The sequence below is a fragment of the Heliconius melpomene genome, chromosome 6 (genome assembly GCF_056956725.1).
Source record: "Heliconius melpomene rosina isolate 202511_hmr_F chromosome 6, ASM5695672v1, whole genome shotgun sequence".
NCBI lineage: Eukaryota > Metazoa > Arthropoda > Insecta > Lepidoptera > Nymphalidae > Heliconius > Heliconius melpomene.
In genome coordinates, this window is record NC_140394.1 from 5,014,382 (window position 1) to 5,037,439 (window position 23,058).

Sequence of the window (23,058 nt, forward strand, 5' to 3'; positions counted from 1 at the left end):
ACTTTCTTCTTATTGATTAGATTTTATAGTAGGAATTATGGAGTTCATACAATTTAGTGTATAGACGTATTTATTTTAGTGTACGACTAAATCGTATGAACGAAAAATCGTACGAACGTAGAAGACAGGTCTTCTATGCGATGCAGTGATTATTATAGAATAAACATGTGATATATGAGAAAACTATTACAAACTTATATTTGTTGATTTTTTTTAGATAAAATTAGTGCATACACCCATAGTCTGTCAACTTTTTTTATTGTACTTCCTGTTGACTTTCGATTATTAAATTGATACGGGATCCTCATTGCGCAACTCCAACTCCAACTCCAACTCGCATTTGACCGATTTTCATTCTTTTCAATAGATCGAAAACTACCTAGACAAATGCTGGGTATGCACAAAGAACTTGCCCGACTCCGATACTGAACTGTCAGTGTGGTCATTCGAGTCCCATGACAGTCCCGCCGTTATGACCCTGGAACTTGGACTCCATAGTGTGGACTCTGAGGGCACGCAGATGTTGTCTCTCTATTGTCCCTTCTGGATGCTTAATAAAACTGGATTTACTTTATGTTATAGGGTGAGTTTGGTGTTATTGTTTATTTATTTAGTTTTATGGTGTGAACCTACTACTAAGACATGTTACGTTATGCCTCTCTCTACTTTACTTTGTCTTTTTACCAAAACGAAGAGATGAAAATGAATTGTTTCCTATGATTGAGATTCAAACCTACAACCGGCGCCGATAGGCCACAACGGCCTTGGCGTTATTCGGCTCAGTGTAATTAGTGTATTTTGTATTTAAATATAAAAATGTGGTTATATCAAATACAAGATCTTAAAAAACGAATAATATATATAAAATTTTAAACTTCACGATAAATCGACTCCAATCGATGAATCACTTAGTGCAAGGGAGGAAGCCTTTTAGGGTTATAATTATAATATATTTTTTAAATATACTGACTGAATCGTTTATACTATTAAAATGTTTCGTCCATCTGTGGCGTCTAAATCATTACAAGCATTATACCATAATTTTTAATGGCTGTGCTAAACCGCGTTTAACGCTAGAAAATTATATATGAAGTTTATATTATAGTATATTTTTTACTAAAAATGATTCCTTTTAATAAAACATTAGATCAATGCTGTATGTAATTAATAAATCAAGGACTATTATTATAAAATTCATTAGTTACCCCCCAAATTCAAAGGCCGTAATATAATAATTGCAGAAATCAAAGAAACCAGAAAAAGAATCCAGCACTCCCAACAAGGTACCACTAACATGGCTTAAAAAATATTGCAACTAGTTTTTTTTACTTTTAAGCCAAGGAGCTTTTTTCTTTTCAGTGTATTTATCGGTAGCATATGACAACTATCGCCTAGTATATATAAACATAGCAAAATAACATTTATTTCTGTTTTAATAATTATTTCATGTTATGATTTATCTTTGGTTCATGTATTGTTATTTATTGCAATATATTAAGTGTATGTAAGTTCATGAGCATGTTTGTTAAAATCCATTTCATGACACATTTCATTTCGTTAAGTATTTTTATATCCATCTATTTGTAGAATGTTCGTATCTATATTGCAGATAAAATATTCTCGTTGCAGTAAATTTATTAGACGTCATACTTCATGTTTGCCGGTGAGACTTAACACCATATTACACCTATTGGTTAAAGTTTTATATAAAATAAATGAGTGTAGTCAAAGGAAAAATTGTACTACAATAATATACACTGTATTATTCGGAAGCCAAACAGTATTTAAAATTATCAGCAATTATAATATCATTTACTTTATTAACATTCATAACAATAACATTTTTGTAAAAATGTTATGTTTTTAATTTTTGCATGTATTGCATGTGCTTCTTACTTTATAATATATCTCGAATCGTTATATTTCATAATATAAGATGCATATAATATTTTAATTGGAATATTGCAGAATTAGCACTATTTGCTTTCAGAACACAACATTAATGAATGGTTGTGGTATAATCTGTGCTTAACTGCTTTACTAACAAGACACTTAATTTTCAGAACGTAGATGAAACAGGCAATGTAATCTTTCACCCGAAAGACTACAAGGAGCCGATATTATTCTCATTTCGCGCGAAAAATTTCTTCGGTAAGAAGAAGGCGGCTATTCGAGTGGAATTTGGTGAATGGTCAGACAAGTTTTCTTTAGACGTTCCCGGAAGCTCCGGCGTTGTCATATGCAAAAATGAGGGCAGGACTTATCAGGTACTTGGTATTGACATGGTAATACTGTTTATATGCTATGGTATATTTTTATGGTGATATTGAGAATGTATATATTCTAGTATAGTAATATAGTAAACAATTATAATGTTAAAAAGTAAAAAAAAAACCGCTGTAGTACTAGTATCCATCTTGCCCCATCGTCTACTCTACTTCATGCGAAATACAGCGTGAAAATAATAAAAAACCATACTTAAATGTTTATATCAACTACATAGCTTATAAAGAACAATCACATTATGTAAATGAAATTACTATTGCATTGTAATTGTTAAATGAATCTACAAGAATTATTGATCTTGTAATTAGATCAATAATTATGCTCAAGGTCTTGAGAACAATTATAAAGTACTTATTGAGTTTGTTTAATTTAAGTTTACGTAATAATTTCCACTTTCTTGTTGTTTTACAAATATTTTTCAACTATAAACAATATTTATATTTAAGAGATATAACTACTTAGTAGTAGTTAGTAGAGATATAACATCGTATTTTTTTACTATGTAAAAACTTCTTATGTAAACTTTTGTTATAATGTTAGTCTTGTCTAAACGTAAATAATTAAATATATATATTTTTATGTTAGGTTGCAGTAACAAATCAACTGACATTCAACAGTTTGACCAAAATGGTTATATTCACACCATTCTTCCTTATCATAAACGAGTGCCCTTTCCCGATAGAGTATCAAGAGTTGCTTAGATCAGCTGATCCTTGGCAAAAGGTAAAATTATCGTTATTTTTTAAAATATTTCAGTATTTGGTCTATGATCTATATATTTTTTTAAAGTTACATATTTAAATTTTTTGTTTATTTATTAGCAATTTAATTAATAAAAGAAAGGCCGTTTGACTAGTAAATGCGACAGTTTTGGGTTCTATCTTCAATCTAGGAAATAAATGATTTTTATTTCCTGGTCTTGGTAACAAGGCAAAGCAAGTTCTGCTGTTCAACGCACAATGTCTCAAAACTTAGACGGAAAATGTTGATATAAGTCTTAACACGTGGTGTCGTCTGCCAATCCTGCTAGATGTGGGATACAATGTGAAGCTAAATAAAAAAACAAAAAAATGAAAGAAAATAACATTAAATTATTATTTTTTGCGTTATGGTGTATCTCGCACATAGTCCCTACTACACAGAATCTGATAACTTAGTGTTACGACACGCTTAAATAATTAATTTCATTGTATAAAATGATGTAGGTAGACCAAAATTCAAGTTCTCCACTGTGGCCGGTCGTGGAAAAAGACGACAAGCTGCTATTACTGCGCGTGGCCGGTTCCAACGAACGCGCTGCACCTTTTCTCTATACGGAACAGCATAGCGTCTGCTTGAAACTCAAAAATGAGGTTAATACACTTTTTTATACGTATATCTTCTTTTGGTTTTAATTGTATCTATTTTTAAAGCCTTATCTGTGCTACAACTGATTCATCAAAATATGACTACTATTTACTTCTTTATTTTTCTTAATTATCTTATACCCAAACTATGTTTAGAACTAATACATATTTTTATCAATATGAAATTCCTATGAGAGTCAAAATTTTTTGTTTACTCTTTTTTACCTGAGGCTTCATTTAGAGTTACCGCATTGGTCTACAAACGTATAATACCGGTGTTTGGTTGGGCAGTACGGCGGCCTGCACGTGGAGGTGCAGCTGAGCGAGGGCGGCACGTACATAACGGTGCGTCAGTACCGCGCCGGACACGCGCCCGCGCTGCTCGTCAACTGCACGCCGCACGCCGTCGCGCTGCTCGAGAAGGACAATGTTAATGTTCGGTGAGTTAATGTTGTTTGTTTGTGCTTTTTTCATTTTGAACTGCTTAAATCAGTTTTCCGTTAACAACAATTTGCATATATTTGAAATTTGTATAATCAAATTTTAGTCTTGTGCGAATTAATACAGCTAACTTAAGTGAACAGCTGTTCCATGAGGGATATATGTTAATTTTTAGTTTTATTGAAAAAAGAGAAACTAGACTTACATCAGTTTTAAAATTAACAGCCCGTACAATTAAGGATTTGCCTGCTGGCCTGTTCCTTTGGACAGGCATTATACTTTTCTCTTTCTTTTTTGTATTAAGTAGCCTAATTTATTTAGAGAGATCAATCTAGCTATAGGCTAATGATCTTGACTCAAATATTGGTATTTAATAAATGAATGAACCAAAGAGAATCATATTGTCATAAAGTTACGAGATTGTGCTCGGCAAATAGCAATGTAAGACTCCCTAGACTGGTACTTTTTATAATTTAAATATTAATATACTTATTCCTCTTTTTAAAGCTCATTATCTAAATTATTTATCTAATTTTGATTTCATTGATCTGTAGAATCAAGCCAAAATATATATTTAAATAAAATATATATATATATATATATATGTTATAGTGAATGAAACTCAATAAATCTTAACATTTAATAATTTATTAATAACTAGCGACCCGCCCGTGGCTTCGCCTGCTTGAACTACATGATAATTCATTTAATAAACAGAATTGGCCAACAACTATAATGACTTCTAATATGTTTTTCTATATTATCATAATTTCTATAAAGATTTTTGATTGTTTTGAATTAAAAAATACGACCAATGTTATCGTATTTTTTAATTCAAAACAATCAAATAGTTATAGATAGTTATAGTCATAGTTGTTACATTACATTTTATCTTAAGAATATGGTTGTTGTTAAAAAAATAATACTCCACTATATTTGACAAATACAGATTTGCTTAGAAATAAAAATAAGTATGCTACGTTTAGTTCTTTGAAGAAAAGTGCAAAAATTTATAATTTTACCAGTTCTTCTGATACATCCCATAATTGTTTAATTATCTCGGAGTATTGGGGCGAAGAGCAAGGGCGTAGTGAACGGCAATCTTCGAAATAATATCCACTTACATTTGCAACTTTAGGCGAAACTGCTAAATAAATTATAGTTTGGGCGCCTTCCCAAGGTGTTTTATGAAATGCCTGCATTAATTTCAGAAAGAGTCGTATTAAGCATATGTCAATTTGGCTCATAATATTGGTATTAACTGCTCCCGGGTGCAAGCTGTTGACTGTAACACCCGTGTCCTTAAGTCGGAACGCCAATTCTGTAGTTGCAAGTAGTGTTAATAATTTTGAGTTGCAATATACTTTATGTGTAAAAATACTAGACCATCTGTTACTCTCTTTTTCCATATTTAAATTGTCAAAATCTATTTTTCCAAACTTATGAAGAATGGATGATACATTGATGATTCTACTTGGAGCAGATTTTTTTAATAAGGGTAAAAGCAGAGAAGTCAAAAGAAATGGCGCAAAGTAATTAATTTGCATTCCTATCAGCAAACCGTCTTCGGTTTTTTCTTTTCCCGTGTTGTAAGCTCCAGCATTGTTAATAAGTATATCCAAGCGTTCTGTTATTTCTAAAATATTCGCAACAAATGTTCGTACTGATGCAAGTGATGCTAAATCTAGCTGTAGCAAATCAACATTATTGTTTTCAGAAGATTGTATAATCTTTTCCTTAGCAATAGCTCCTTTCTCTAAATTTCTGCATGCCAATATTACATGAGCTCCTCTTTGTGCCAGATCTTTAGCTGCTTCGAATCCTATTCCGGTATTCGCACCAGTCACTATTACCACTTTCCCCACTAAATGACCGCTGAATTTACATATTCCAGAAGACACTTTTAGATAGGCCCATATTGAAATTAAAATAATAACACAAACTAATATTATTATTATAGACAACATGATAGAGTCGCGCGACCTCTACGCTGTTCGGAGGTAACCACTCGAGTGCGTTGACAAACAGATTGCTTTAAGTTGTAATATAATTATAGATACACATGTATAGTTATCGCTTCATTAAATGTTCGTAATACAATGTGTTTACAATAAGGGGTTGTACGTTATTTATTTATACAAACAATTAAAACATTTTGTATAGGTACGATAATAGAGCGACAATATTATAATTATTCTATTCACATTTGACTTAAATGATTGTCGTGCATATTCCGCAATACGTTTTAAAGAGTTGGATGGAGGTCAAATGAAAATAAACTTGAATTTTATATAAAAAAAATTTACTAAACTTTAAGTAATTTTTTTTTTATAGGTACAAAACCTGCATAACGTATATTTATCAAGGATTATCTTAATTTAAATATGAATATTATAAAATAATGTATATATTTATTTTTTTTAGTTTTAATTTTACTGCGCAATCTAAATAATTTTAAGGTTAATATAAAGTTTTTGATACATTTTTTTCCTACATCGAATTTATGACGATGATAATGTATTTATGATATTCCAGCGTATTATGTATATAATTAGAGTTATTCAATACTGATTATAATATCATTACCTTAAAATACAGCACAACGCCAGTTATTTTTTGTATGTCTATAATTTTTGGTATAATAATGACCTTGTTTATTTACCGCGATGAGATAATATAATATTAACATTGAACCGCAATTAAATACATTTTTTATTTTTTATAATGTTTTTAGTAAGGAACAGTAACTGTGTGAACAGTGAAATATGAACAAGATTATAAAATATAACTCAGGAGACATAATATTATGACTCATACCAATAGCCTTTACATTATTGTGTAAGAACATATCGCCTGACCCCACTAACATTGTCGAATGTCGAGCCGAGTTGAGGTGGTCGAGTAACATTGTTGAGATTTAAATTAAAGCTATGTAGATTTTTATTAACCATGGCCGTATATAACAAAATGTAAAAATTTTAAACTGTGACACAAAATGTGACTGTAAACGGGACTGGTTGTGGGTTCTATGAGGAGGAAATGAAATATTTATTTAAATTTATATTTTCATTTCTTCGCTCTGGTGTCGATGCAAAGCGCGGCGTTGAGTTCCGCCTCCAGAATTCGGCGGAAACCGGAGAACGGAGTCTCTTAACATTAGGATGTGCGGGATACAGCGTGATTTATTTTTTTTATTTTTAAACTTTGATGGGCTGTCCTGTAAAGTTGCCGATTTTCATATCCGACAATGTAAGTGACAGGTGATATTTGTCTTTTCATATAAGAACAAGTGTAGTATTAGCGTTATCCACTTTAGAGTAAATATTTTAAATATAAAAAATTGTTAAAATTTAATGGTATACAAAAAAGGGTTATGGGCCATATATCAGAGAGAAGAGCTAGAAAATTAAAAAAAAATGTTTTATTCACATACTAAGCGGAGGAAAATGGTCCATTCTACTTTTTTATGGGTAAAATGTTGGTCTCCTTTAAATTACGCTTTTCCTTTAACATAAATATTAAAATTATGAGAATATTATGCTATGTTGCTATTTCATACGAGTTGAAATACATCTACAAAGTTTTGTTATAGAGTTATTCACTATAATTATGTCCATATTTATTAATTTATTAAGACAGTTAATAAATTATTAAGACAGTTGTATACTTAGGGAATTCAGTTATTTTTCATACCGAATATTATGATGTTCTATTTAATAATATAATTTAGGAACATATATGAGTAATAAGAGGTTCGACTTCGTGTCCTATTACGTTGATTATGATAATTTCGATATGTTTCTAAATATTTGTCTTATTATTTTTACAGCAAAATTCCGTCTATGCACCAAATGCTTTTCACGTGGGAAAATCCAGCCGGATCACGTATACTCATTTTTGAAGGACATAAACGAAAAGAAATTGAAAATGAATTGAGAAAAGATGGAATTGGAGATTTCATGTATGTATATATGATCATGATTTATACATTTTAATGTATTATTAAAATAATTATTATGATACTTCATAATAAACTATACAGTAAACTATATAATAACAGTAATATCTATAATAATGATTATTATTTAATTAAAACAATAGTAATTAATGTGTAGAATATTTTGTAATAACGTTTAAATAATGTTCTAATATCCAGGATAAATGAGACGCAACGTATATGGTGGGTGTCGTTCCTGGACGGACTGCAACGTGTGGTCCTATTCACGGACGACGCCATATTGGCTAGCGGTGCTCACACCATAGGGGAGGCGGAGCCCGTGCATACTGAACTGGTGCTTGCCATACATGGACTGGGCCTCTCCTTGGTCAACGATCCGGAATTTACTGAGATACTTTATATTAGTATATCTAAGTGAGTCATTTATTTATTTGTACAGATTATGTGTATTACGTATAAGTTTAATATTATCGTTTTTATTTAGTTTTAGGTACTCATGTTTGTTTGCTTTGATAATGATAATTTAATTTAATTTTAATTATGTATTTTATGTTAATTTGTTTATAATTCTATGGAGATCAAATATGCAATTTATTAATTTTTTTATATCAAGTCATTGTCATAAAATATTTGATATATTTTTTTAATTCAATAGTTCTGGTATAATATGGGAACAATGCAAATTTGGGGCGCGTCGATACAAAAAAATAGAAGGTCCAAAAGCGATCCAACTTGAAGAAGCATACCAAAAGTATCAAGCTGAGAAAATGATCAGCGATAAACCAATATCTCCTCTCGTCCAGATAGATGAGAAAACTGAGGTTTGTTGAATTTTACAAACAATTATTTATTTGAAAAAGGGATGGATTCGGTGAATATTTTTTTAAAGTGATGTGATTTCACTATTATAAGAAGCATTTTTACATGTCAGGGTGGTAGTGGGAACCTATTGGTAAGATACTTCGTGTAACAAAATCAAACACCTCGATGCTTTTACTAAACTTATATTTCCTTCCAGAACAAAATACTATTAAGCTTGTACAATGCAACCATTAAGTTCTAATACGTTATGTTATTCTAGAGAACCCTTTTCTCTTTCCGCTCTAAGTCTAAAAGTACATCTCGAATTTTCCGACCACTTGAAGCGTCATCTTAATAGTGTCTTCTGGTATGTTCCAAATTCGGACGAATTATGAAGAATGGTTTGTCATCAATAGACACCAGGTTCGTTCAGATATTTAAGCTGCATTTAAAACCAGGTGAACTTCGCGGAGCTGCGCCAGCTGCGGCCGCAGCAGCGCCTGCTGAGGCGCACGCAATCACCGGGCGTGTGGGCGCTGGCGGAGCTGACGGCGCACGGCCAGCGCCTGCACGCGCGCCTTCACCGGCTGCAGCTGGACCAGCAGCTGCCGCTGCCCACCTTCCCCGTGCTGCTGGCACCCGTGCCGCCGCCGCGTTCGCTCGCCAACGACGACACTTCAGGTACCTGACATTGGATACACCAGATGATGTTATGTTTTATGATGATTTAATATGCTAAAAAGCATATTAAATCATCATATATGAATCAATGAGTAATTGTACGGGCAGATATGGATTTCATAATCAATAAATAAATAAATCTTATTTTAATATGAAAATATAATTATATTTTGTCTAACTTAAAAACATAACCACAGGCACAAAGCCGTTCATCGAAATATCAATAGTGGAGCGAGTGATGGAGCACACAAACGTGCGCCAGTACAAATACTACAAGTTACTCATACAAGAGTTCCACGTGAAAGTAGACATGGGCCTCGTCAATGCACTCATGGGAATGTTCCCGCCACGCCTTCTTACTGAACAGGAGGCGGTAAGTTACTTTAATTTTATATGTTTATGAATGCAATTTAGCAAAGAATGAGACGTAATGATTGGCGGAATTCAACGCAGGCAATAGGGTACCTACTACCACATTTACGAGCAGATGCTGTTTCATTTTTTTCATGATAGTAATCAAGATTTATTTTATTATTAAAAAAAAAACGGAAATTTACCTATGTTTTCAATAACATTCGTTTTTTTAAATGAAAATTTTTCTGTCGCATAAAAATAAATATGCGCATAATTTTCTGATCGTCTGTAGTTTTTTTACCTTTATTGTGGAGGCTTCTTCACCTTAAATACGCAGAAATTCGGAAAAAAATTGTGAAGCGTTATTCTGCTCTGCTCTGAGGTTTAGCAATCTATGTGAAATTATCCCATCAAAAACATTTAAAAATATAAATGGACCCAATTTTATTAATTATTCAACGAGTGACGAAACAATAAAGAGTGCAGGACAATCTCCCACGCACTGAATACCGCTTTTGTTATTACTATCGACATCATAAATTAATTTAATAACCGGTTTCGTTGTTATACTTTTATTATAGTTGGATGCGTTCCAATCAGATATTGAGAAGGCGAGGCAACCACTGGAGGCATTAGCGGCTATTGGCGCGGCGTCAGATTTAAAAAACTTCTATGACAATTTACATTTATCGCCACTTAAGGTAAATATGAAAAAAGGCTTCACGCTTTTTCCTACATAGCAGGATAAAGATATAGATCATAGAGTCCATCCACTGCGTTTCCCACACACCGTTCAATTCATCGAGTATATTGCATTTATATATATATATATATATTATATTTATAGCGGAGACATGGAAATAATATGAAAATTATAATTTCACGGAGTGGCAATTAAACTCGCAGCTATTGTGTTTACGGTCACACGTTGTGCAACTAAGTTCACTTTGTTAATTATTATAAAAATAAAATAGTATGTAAGTTATAGTCAACATTTGATATTTTTTTTATAAATAGACTACTTCTGTACCTGATGTGTAGTAACTTATTTTTAACCGACTTCTGTAAGAAAAGGAGGTTATCAATTCGACTGATTTTTTTTTAACACTATACTAAGATTTTAAATTGAATAATTGTGAGTTTAAATTATAAAATCGTCGTAATTATTTTGTTATAGATTTTGTTAAAAATACAATGATATATATATATTTTTAGCTTCACACTGAATCTTGCATATCCAGGGTAAGAGGTATTCCTCACTTTCCTGTCTAGTTTTTGAGACATTGTGGACAATGACATAAAAGGCGTATATCATTGTCCACAATTGTCTGAGAGAGAGAAAATAAAACCCACAACTGTCGCGATTACAGCCGCAGCACCGCGACAGTTTCATGCTTGTGTAATGATATATTTTTAATTTTATGTTTGTATAGGTTCATGTTTCGTTCTCGCTGGGTGGCGCAACACAGTTGCCGACATTTGTAGGCACAGTGCTACAGAGTATTGGTGTTACATTGACTGATATGAATGACGTCGTTTTTAAGTGAGTTCTTTATATATTTATTACCAATAAAATAATCAAATGCCAATATATTATGGCAGTAAAGTTTATGCACATGTTATAAATATTGCACTTACATAATTATAATAGATTCAATATAAACATATAAAAATACTTAGTATTAATATTATCGTGTTTATGTAAAAAAAGAATTAAATAAAATGTTTTTAATTTCTTTGGGATTTTGGTAAAGCGGATTTTTTGTGATTTCTTATACAATACTTTTTTGTAATTGTTTAGGTTGTCGTATTATGAGAGAAACTACGAGTTCCTATCGCAAAAGGAATTGATAAGTCAAGTACAAAGCCACTACGCGGGACAAGCACTCAAACAGTTATATGTATTAGTTTTGGGGCTTGACGTCATTGGAAACCCGTATGGACTCGTTATTGGCCTGAAAAAAGGAGTGGAAGATCTATTCTATGAACCTTTCCAGGTATGAAAGTGCTATTTACATATAGCACATGGATAAGAAGATCAGCACTATACGAAAATTTGTGTTTTTCTATTAGAAGTGCTATCTTGTAGACATAACGTCGACTTACGAAAAACTCAGCTTTTCGTACAGTGACAGTCTTCTTATCAATGTGCGATATGTCGAAAGTAAAATACAATAATGCGTATTAGTTACATATGGAAGATATATAAAAACTATGTAATGGACCGTAGGTTATTTGGTATAACTTTCAGCGAGATACGCGATAAGTGGTCTTGACACACAAGGACAACAAAGTAATCCTTTAAGGGTTTCGATTTTTCCTTTTGAGGACCACAACAAATTGGCGAAAAGTGGGAAAGAGGTGTTTTAACACGAGATTCCACCTACTTGTTGTATGGCAAATAGTGTAAAACTAAAAATAAGCTATATATTATGTTAACCAGGGTGCAATCCAAGGGCCGGGCGAGTTCGCAGAGGGCCTCATGCTGGGCGTGAGGTCGTTAGTGGGGCACACGGTGGGTGGCGCGGCAGGCGCAGTGTCGCGCATCACCGGTGCCATGGGCCACGGTCTGGCTGCACTGTCTTTGGATAAGGTACCTATTTTATTTTTATCTTTCAACTTTTGTATCCTTCCTAATTTTCCATCCCAAAATAGTCTGGTATAATAACCCACTAGATTTTTCAGTAAGAAAAAGTTGAACCTGAATATTAAAAAACGACCTTTACGCAGAAGAAGATCGATTCATTACATTATTAGCATAAAGTTAAAATTAAGATTCTGTCGCGCATTGTCTTCATTGATTAGAGAAAAAAACTATTTACATTTAAATATCTTTTTGAATAGCAATAAAACATAGAACCATAATCTACAGATACTTCTCAATTATATCTCAATTATATTAGGTGGTGGTGGAGTATTATATGTTGCTGTTATATTAGCACATTGTTTTTAAATGTTACTCATTCTTTTACACAGGATTACCAGAGACGTCGTAGAGATAATATTAACAAACCACCCGCAAACTTGCAAGAGGGCCTCGCCAGAAGCGGCAAAGGCCTTGTTATGGTATGTATTTGTTTTCTATTATATTTATAACTAATAGTTATATCAATAAAATTTCGTCTATGAAAGGACAAAAATCATCAGATTTCGTCAACAGAGCAATCAAAGTTACTACACACTATCGAAATAGCTACTAAAAACTTTAGCCAAAAATAGAATTTGAAATAATATACAATGTTGTACTCAATATTACAAAACTTTAACACAAGTAAGTATGCGGGATACAGCTTGAAGCTAAAACAAGTGTTTTCCGTGCACAAATAAACGAACAGGGCGTAGTGGACGGCGTGACTGGCGTTTTCACGAAGCCCATAGAGGGCGCGCGCGAGCAGGGCGTGGAGGGCTTCTTCAAGGGGCTGGGCGTGGGCGCCGTGGGGCTGGTGGCGCGCCCCACCGCCGGCGTCGTCGACTTTGCGGCCGGCTCCTTCGACGCAGTCAAGAGGTAGCATGCTTTTATAATAGGGTTGGCAGATTTATGGCGTACAAGTTATATATTTTGTATCATCATGCTGTATCCCGTATATAGCAGAGTAGACAGTGGGATCTTTCCACCAAATTTTCTAGGCGTTGCGTATTGAGTGGCAGAACCCAACATTGAACTTTGTCTTGTTATCAAAACAAGAAAATAAAATATGAAATATTTCATTCCTTTCGATCGAACACAATAATGTCGCGTTCGCGAACACAAGGTAAAAATACTTAAGAAGTTGGGACATTTGTATTCCAAGATCTGGCAACCCTATTTTTATGCATGCTATGTTACGTGCATGTTATTGTAACGGGTGGAAGCATTGTTTTTAATTTATATACAGCAGATAAGGAAAACAGAGATTTGTAAATTTTCTAATTAAATAATATCTCACTGAAAATATTTAGAATACAATTATTCTTAAAAATAATATGTCATAAAGTAAACTACTACTAAAATAACTGATGAAATTAATTAATGTTGATATTTATTTTATACTACTGATCTTAAAATAAATACTGGTTACGTTTTACAAATCTTCTGTTTCTTTAGTGTTAATGCTATGCTTAAAAGGGTTGTGGGAAATGCAAAACTAAAATAATTTTATGTATAATATAAAGCATGTCGCTTGTCGTATCTGTTATATTCATGTATAATTATGTTTAAAACTCAAAATAAAATTTTATGTCTAAAAATGTATGTCTAAAACTTTTATTAATGTCAACAAATATGTCATATAAATTTTAAGCAACTTAACTTATTTATATAATCTTAGTTCAATGTACACAATCTTTAAAAAAATATCATAATCTAGGTATTGATTTGTACATGAAGTTGCAATGGGCTATGAGAGTCTGTTAAAGTTAAAAAAAACCCTTATGATATTTACTCTTAAATTAATTGTATTATATTTGTTACGAGTCGGCTCATGACAGCAAATACAAACATAGATTAGGGATACATATTGAACCTACTACTATAATTTTTCACCAGGAATAATAAGTTTACGTTTTATAATAATCAATTCGGGCCCGTTTTTTTTGTTTAAAATTCGAAAAGCATTCGCAATCACAAAAAACAAGAATACTTACAAAGTTTCAACCCTGTAGTCCTTACAGTTTCGGAATAAAATAGTTTCAAAGTGTTCAAAAAACTTAAATGTAATCATAATAATATTACATCACAGATTAAAAATCATTAATAACCAAAAATGATTTTTGTTATTACTATTTGTAATCTGTAATTTTATGATTCAAAATTACAAAATGTAATCGTAATAAAGATCCTTAATCATTCATTATTAATTAAGTCCAAATGTGATTACTTGTTTGTGGTTATTACTTGTTAGTAAAGTGGTTATAAATCAGCTTTATCCTGTATCCCGCACCCAACAGGGTAGGCAGAGGGATCTTAGTGTTAAGACACTCCGTTCTACATTTTCCGTTGAATTATGGAGGCATTGCGTGTTGAGCAGTGGAACTCAATGCCGCGCTTTCTCCCGACACGAGAGCAAAGAGAGCAATGAAAATATTAAATATTTAATTTGCTCGAGTGGGGATCGAATCATAACCAGTCGCGTTTATAGTCACACACATGCGCCCCTACGCCACGACTGGCCTCAAATGGTTATGATTATGTATGATGGAAATATAACTAGTTTATTTATTTTATTGTTGTACGTTAAATACTAATTAATTTTAAATAAATTCCAAATAGTCCTTAACGTTTATTTGACCGAGATTTGAGGAAAAATGATCTGATGAAATGAAAACAGATTAAAGAAAGTTATATAAATATCCAGATCTCAATAGCCATGTAATATTAACAATTGGTGTTCTTTGTTTTATTTGCCTACATTTTGATATTGTGATAGCGGCTAGACGACGAACGACGTAACCGAATTGGTTTTGTTACGATAATAAACGTCTAATATTGGGATGTATTTTTTTATTCCATATGTTTTGTAATTATACATCGCAATCGAGCTTGAATCTCACCCACCAGACAGTTGGGGGTTCGATTACTATTCGGGGATTGAATTATTATCATTTCCTTCCTCTAGAGAAACGGAGTGTCTCAACAGTAAATTCCCTCTTGCCCACCATGTTTTGAGGGAAAAGACGTGAAGCTAGTTTATACATAATACGATACGCCAGGGGGTAGTGGAGGGCGTACGCGGCGCAGTGACTCAGCCGTTGCGGGGCGCGGCGGCCGGAGGCGCGGGCGGGTTCGTGCGTGGCCTCGGCCAGGGCGCCATAGGGCTCCTCGTGCGCCCCGTCGGCGGCTTAGTTGACTTTACTTCGGGGCTCCTTGCGTCTGTTAGAAGGTTTTTGTTTAATTGATGTGCTAGATTCTATTTGTATATGGTTGTTTAGTTTTCGTATCATCAATAGTAGTAATTGGACCGTTATAATGGACCGTTTGGATTTATACAGTAAAAATACTTATAATTTTAATCATATATAATGAAGGGTAACGATGTAAGAAATTATATCAACATAATAAATGCACTTCGTTGGAGAGTTATGTCTAATAATAACATATTATTGTATGTTTAAAGAGATAAAAATCATATTTATTAAAATTTGACATAATTATATAATAAAATTCTATAAAAACAGTGCTTTTTATCTAATTTAGTTATATAATGGTTTTGGATATTTATTTGACTTTGTTAGAATAATGTAAGCAATTGTTCACAACAACTTGTAGACTAGCATCATGTTTCATAGTTTATTAGATTGCTTCAGCGTGGGGTTTTGTGATAATTGAGTTTTTATTATTTGTATTGTAGATCAAGTTGTTAGTCGTTAGATATACCTAACAAAAGGTTGAGGATACTGCTAAAATGCTTTTACTTGTATAACTAACAAAATTTCGTTAGACTTGTAGTAAGATACTCGTATATATAAGTACGTACGTCGAATATTTTGCCAAAATATAGATATGTATTATATATTTATATATATAAAAATATATTAATTGGTACGTTTATTAATTAACTAGGACTAAACATGATGGAAGTGCCTCTTTTATTGAGCGAAAAAAATATTACCAAGCTAACCTAACCCAACTTTGACATTAGGATATTTGTGTGGCAATTGTAAAAGACGACACAAATATTAATATTTTAAATATGTATATTTTGATACAAAAAACCCGATATGGTGATACAAAAATCGTTACAAAAAATGTTTTGTCTTGATTTACCAAATTTCTTAAATTGTATCATATTCATATGGAAAAAAAACTGACAATCTGTGTATGTTTGTAACATAGCGTTAACAAAAATTTAATACAATTTATATTTAACAAACTAGAGCTGCCGATCTATCTGAAGAGGTGACTAAACGTAGGGCGGCTCGTTATTTAGCTCCCGACGCCGGAGTCAGACCCTACTCGCGGCTGCAGGCTGAGGGGTACAAGATGCTGTTTGAGCTGGAGAAGGTGAGGAAGAATATTCTAAGTTAAATATTGAGAAAATACATTACATCATTGGTGTGACTGTTTTTTAAAAACACTTTTGGTTCGATTCCAACGGCGAATTTTGATTCCGCTAATCAACCTCATCAATCATGATACCTTACCAATTATGATACTTTAAGGGACAGAAAATGAAGCTGTGTATTTTATTTTTTATCTCTAGACTCTTTTTGTCTACCTTACTTGCTGAAATTAAATAAATAATTATATATATAACAATTTTGTATGTAGGATAAATTTTATTTTCTCTCCATCTTGTTAAACATCCAGTTAATTATCCCTGTTTATTTACGCCCAATATTAATAATGTATCTCCTATCTCCAGTTAACGTCTATCTCGTACTGTCCGACATGTCTGTCCAATCACTAACCTGCATTCCTACCTCCATCTCTGTCTATTTCAATCTATGGTAGCAATTTTTGGATTAGGATTGGTTATTAACATTGGGCGTTAATTGATTACAATATTTGTAGAGATACAAGTATATTTTAACATTTATTATATTTTATATTTGTTTTGCCTTCAGGGTAAATTCGTGAGCACTGACACGTACGAAGCGCATGTGTGGGTGATACCGGCCAAGGAAGTGGTTATGTGCACTGACAAGAGGTTGCTGTACTTAGAAAAGAATAATGTTTTTGGCGGCTGGCAGGTGATTTAAATTTTTTATTTGTTTAAATAGTCACATTTATTATTAAAAATTGTAAAGAAATTTTATAAAATATGTATAACGAAATTAAAAAAAGGATGACATATTTGAAAGTAAATATTAATTAAATGGTATATATGAATCCTTAAATTTTTTTCTTTCTTTAGTTCGGAAAGTGGGAAACATACGAGGTGTGTTCAAAAAGTAAGGTGACTTTGTATTTTTAAGAAAAAATATTTATTTATTTATCAATATTTATGTTGTCCCCTTCAAACTAATCCCCCTCAGATACAATACACTTATGCCAACGGTTTTTCCAATCGTCAAAGCACTTCTCATAAGCACTTTTCGGTATAGCCTTGAGCTCTTCCAGCGATGCAGTCTTTATCTCTTCAATCGTTGCAAATCTCCGTCCTTTCATAGGTCTCTTTAGTTTTGGGAACAAGAAAAAGATTATGACCCTTTTGAGTAAATCTGGGTCGTCGTTGACGTCATTCAACAGTTCTTGAGCGATGCTCATGCGACGGTTCTTTTGGTCAAAATTTAGCAATTTCGGAACAAACTTCGCTGACACACGTCTCATGCCCAAAACGTTAGAAAAAATTTCATGGCACGAGCCAAGCGATATACCAACATCCTCAGCAACTTCTCTGATAGTGATTCGACGATTTTCCAGAACAATTTTCTTCACTGCTTGAACGTTTTCATCAGTTGTTGACGTGCTTGGGCGTCCAGAGCGAGGCTCGTCATTGGCATCTTCCCGGCCATCTTGGAAGAGTTTGTACCACTTGTAAACATTTTTTTTACTCAGAACAGTTTCACCGTATGCCACTGTCAACATTTTAAGTGTTTCGGAGCACTTTATTTTATTTTTTACACAAAATTTGATGCAAATCCTTTGATCCATATTTTTCGATAGCAAGAAATCGCCGAGCACGCAAAACACTTATAACCTTTACGCCTCTCCCAACCAAACAAAAAATGCTATACACTTGAAACTTGGTACAGATGTTCGGGAAGAGTGTACCAATATAACAAAATAAAAAAATCGATAATCGAAAGTACGTTGCCCGCCAAATTTGAAAAGTCACCTTACTTTTTGAACACACCTCGTATCTTAACACCAGGCGAGGGAACTTACCCTGCTACATACATCATGATGCTGACTAATAATTTCTTAATTTAACAATCGTCTTTATAAACATAAACATTAAATAACTCAAATTGTTTTTGAAGTGCAAGCAAAAGAAAACAATTACTTTATTTAAAATACTAAATCTTTACATGTTTATTTGCACAGATCGTATGGACCTACCTATGGACAGAAATCCCTGACGTACCGACAGCGGTAGCAAAAGGCGTCTACATACCAACGGCCAAAAAGAAAGTTCTAGGAATGTTCCCTTCGTCTGGTTCAGGAAAGGTGATATTCCTGTACGACGAGCAGCAGAAGAAATATCTTCTAGCGCAGTGTCAAAGGCTCATGGCGTCTCGTTGACATGAACTTGTAGAAAGAACGAGCCCAACCGAATGGTTGAGTGAATTCTTTCTACTTATATTTGATTATCGCACCGCATTGCTTTCTGTTGCCTATCACTTTAATCTACACCATTTGAGCCCTAGAGGACGCCCTTAGTTGTTTTAGCCGTCTAATGAATCTTATTACTTGATTATTTTGAACATTTTTAAAGTTTCGTTCCACACTAAGGATAGATAAATAATTTTAGAAAACGTATAAATAATTTAAGGGCTCCCTTGGTAACCCAAATAAAATGTATGACTTAGTGGTCATAGGATTTGGACGGCGAGGCGCGGGTTCGAATCTAAATTGAAATTATTATATGTTTTCTAAAAATATTCCACTTATTTATTTCATACGAAATCAGCATAAAGTATTTTAAGTTTTAAACAAGGATAAGATAACGCAGCTTCGGGTTACGATTATATACAGATTTATACTGCATTTTACTTAGCAACTTGTGTTGAATTTTTCTTACTTAAAGTAGACATGACACTACTTAAATTGTTTATTTGTATGCTATATTATATTTAAATATTAACTTGTTTTTATGTTAATGTTATATTAATTTGTTTTAGAGTTATTTACACATTGTTTTTACTATATATGGTTAATTTAACAATACAGTTTGACATATATACAAACGTTTGTTACGTTATCTGAGGTTTACTGAACTGAAAACTGGTCCTGTTGAAATAGTCCTGAAATACGTGTATGACTTTCCGTTTCATAAACATGAACATAAAAGCATTTAGTTTTAAATAAGTCGTTAGATATGTAAAAAAACATTATATTTCAGGTATGCATTCTATTATTATTCATCAGAAGTAAATTTGATGTATAGTATGTTATGAGGTAAAAATGTTTATTAGCATACAGTGTTGATTTTGAAGAAATTTACTTTATTATTATTTGAGAGAATGAAAGTACAAAGATCACCAATTTTAGTTTACGTTATTAGTTTATTAGTAAAGATGTACCACTGTCAGTGCCTTATTATACGTTACTGGAGCGTACATGTGCCGTATATAGTGCTTGTAAGAAGTTCTGTTCTATATTAAAACCGTTTGGTTACTTCAAAATTTTTTATTAAGCTTATTATTCTTATATCGATAACGCGAAAGATCTGTTTGCACGCTTGAATGTTTGAGAATTTAAAGTTTGTTTTTATATGATGTTTATTTTTTGAAACATTTATGTGCTTGCGAGGCAAACTTTAAGAATCTTTGATTAAATTGTTAAGGCTGTTGTTGGCCATGATCCCTGAGATAAATGTTTTGTGTCTATTGTATCAGAAGTAAATGTAATAATTTGCTTCGCGTTATATACTTAATTGGAATATATTTTTGTCTTGTTCAAGCTTATGTAATGTACTTTACTTAATAAAAAATATTTAAAGGATTATTTGTTGTTTCTTTTAAATATATTTGTTTCTGATACCATCATCATACCCTGCCATGGTGGTAAAGGGACCATTGGGAAAGCACGCTATGCTATTATTCTTAACGGAGCTAATAAGCTTTTATTAGAATTACATTTTAAATTTAAAATTGGATAGTCTCATAGCCCCACAAAGATAAGAAATATATTTTAATCTTATTTGTGTTGTGTTAACTAGTTAAATTTAAAATATTTTATTTTTGTAATATTAAAAACTGCGTTTATTCATTTTTGTTACTTTAATCAGTATATCATTTTTATTTTTATCGATTTGAAATCTTGAGAGTTTATTGAGCCCATTATTTTCAAACTCTATTATTCCATTCATAAATAATAAAATGAATTTGTTTAAAAACAAAAAATAAAATAGTTTTTTCCGTTTCTAGTTATTTAATAGTTGAATCTATTTTTTTTTTCATTATTTTTAACATTAAAAATATTTTCTTTTTTATGTATTTTCTAACGTATTCGCGTTATATGTACAATGTATATTTATAATTAAATTCAAAAAATATTATAAAATGTTTAGATTAGACTAAATATTTATAGTAGACGCGATCACCAAAAATACGACAAAGGTTATGGATATCTCAATAAACAGGCTAGTCAAATTAAATACTACGAACAAAGCATCAAATATTGGTAGACATTTATATCGCCCAACTCAAATGGAGTTAGAAGTTAGAATTATTATTTTAAGTATAAATTTACTAAATGTAAATTAACATTCTAAAATAATAATATATGTATTTTTAATGAGTTTTCATATGTAAAAATAAACGAATGAAAAATCCTGACCTAAATAAAAACAGCAATTAAGGTCACTAAGTAGGCATAATTAATTAACAATAAATGAGACATTTATCGACACGCTCATCGCATATGAAGAGTAGGATTATTTAGATGTATTTAGGATTACGATAAATAAATACTTAAAGTTATAAGCAAAATTCATATAAACTTGTCAGTGTTACAATCAGAATGAGCCGTAAAGACTTTATATCCAAACAATAAAATGGATTCTAGATAATGGCTTACGTCTTCATTGTAACGATTATTTTAAGCACATTAAAATTTAAGGGATGTTCGTTAAACATTGAATATGAAATTCGAACGAGGCCCATGGTGTGACAAATATCATTAAATAACATACGAACTAAATAATACATTACTTATGTTATTATGAGTGTTCTAGTAAAAGGAATTAAAAATATTTCTCAATAAATTACGTAGCATTTATGAAGACTTACCTACTTAGGTACCATAGCATTGAGTAAACTGTTAAAATAAGTATATAAATTAGTTTCACGCTGTATCCCACACATAGCAGGATGAGCGGAGGGACCCCTAGTGTTAAGACACTCCGTTCCCCATTTTTCGCCGAATTCCGAGAGATCAAGTATTTAAGTAACTTCCTCGAGTGAGAATCGAATCCACAACCTGTCGCGTTTACAATCACACTGGGCCCCTGTGCCACGAGTGGCCTCTTAAAAATGATAATATTAAACATTTCAATCGAAATATCCACATGAATTAACCCATTGATTTGAAAAGAACACTGCGAGAATTCGAGTTAACGAGTTTAACGCATTTACGACATCTGCTTTCTTATCTAATAAAAAGCGTTGACTTAAGATCGTGATTGAGAGACTTTTGTTAGATCTTGCCCAGAGCCAGACTGCGTGGGCGGAGAGATACATCTGAAAGTATTTTGTAACAGAAAATATTGAATGCGTTTATATTATGTGTTAATACGTTGGTTGACGAAAATAATTGTCAATAAGTATGTTTTTAAGCTCTAAAAATGAGAATAGTTATTTACTTAGTAGTTTTACATTTTTTTTTCATGTCAATAGGTTATTATTTGTATTTATAGACCTTCTTCTTCTTCTTTTTGTATTTATATATTAGTAGCGTATATCACATGGTATGTGATCTGTGCTTATGGGAAGATGAAGAGTATTACAATTACCTACCGACGGTGAAAGCAATTTACTTTAATGTAAATTCATATCGATATCTATCTAGTCATACGATATCCTGACGTTTAATGATATTTCCTACAAGTCCCACTACTATCAAGCATATCTATATAAGGGTCAACCATTAAGAATAACTGAACCCTAAATTATATTTTTTTGGAAATCTGCTTAAAATCTTATTTAGGAAAATCTAAAGTAAAAAATGTTTGGAGTGAGATTATCTTCGTATAAAAACGTGATATATTTGTAATTCCTTAAAATGATGAGGAGCAGTTTAACTAACGTATGCCGTATGCGTATGTCAATGAAATATGCCAAAATTACACAAACTGACCTACAAGAGAGAGTGTTGAGGCCAATCGAGGCGCGACAGGTAATGGGTTCGATTCCCACTGTATTGTTACTTTCTATTTCATATAAAATGACCATGCAAATAGATATAGGTATCATTAACACGAACACACTATAATTTTTATCTTTAACGATAATTTAAATATTAAATTTAGCCGAAAGGTCTTAATTGGATTTTACACTTTCGCGGCCCGCCAGGTATTACCGCTAATTTATTTCGATCTTAAAGAAAAC

At 32.3% G+C, this 23,058-nt stretch overlaps 1 protein-coding gene and 1 pseudogene across 4 annotated transcripts in view; one reads left to right on the forward strand and one right to left on the reverse strand.

Moving 5' to 3' along the window:
• Positions 1-20,455, forward strand: part of Vps13 (vacuolar protein sorting 13C) — a 45,028-nt gene extending 24,573 nt beyond the window's left edge. The window contains exons 41-60 of one of the 4 annotated variants that reach the window (XM_085187128.1): positions 368-583; positions 1,242-1,283; positions 2,064-2,267; positions 2,872-3,009; positions 3,492-3,638; positions 3,924-4,072; positions 7,903-8,034; positions 8,230-8,445; positions 8,687-8,852; positions 9,291-9,513; positions 9,711-9,886; positions 10,449-10,568; positions 11,301-11,410; positions 11,669-11,864; positions 12,311-12,460; positions 12,844-12,933; positions 13,203-13,372; positions 16,720-16,846; positions 17,410-17,535; positions 18,833-20,455. In XM_085187128.1, the coding sequence (XP_085043254.1) occupies positions 368-583; positions 1,242-1,283; positions 2,064-2,267; positions 2,872-3,009; positions 3,492-3,638; positions 3,924-4,072; positions 7,903-8,034; positions 8,230-8,445; positions 8,687-8,852; positions 9,291-9,513; positions 9,711-9,886; positions 10,449-10,568; positions 11,301-11,410; positions 11,669-11,864; positions 12,311-12,460; positions 12,844-12,933; positions 13,203-13,372; positions 16,720-16,846; positions 17,410-17,535; positions 18,833-19,030 (3,096 nt within the window). In that variant the 3' untranslated portion in view covers positions 19,031-20,455. Of the gene's footprint in view, positions 1-367; positions 584-1,241; positions 1,284-1,609; positions 1,664-2,063; positions 2,268-2,871; positions 3,010-3,491; positions 3,639-3,923; positions 4,073-7,902; positions 8,035-8,229; positions 8,446-8,686; positions 8,853-9,290; positions 9,514-9,710; positions 9,887-10,448; positions 10,569-11,300; positions 11,411-11,668; positions 11,865-12,310; positions 12,461-12,843; positions 12,934-13,202; positions 13,373-16,719; positions 16,847-17,409; positions 17,536-18,832 lie in introns of all 4 variants that reach the window. The other 3 variants (XM_085187127.1, XR_014878075.1, XM_085187129.1) reach the window with 3 other exon arrangements.
• LOC146538172 (retinol dehydrogenase 11 pseudogene) lies at positions 4,715-6,318 on the reverse strand (annotated as a pseudogene).
• Positions 20,456-23,058: the final 2,603 nt, after the last annotated feature.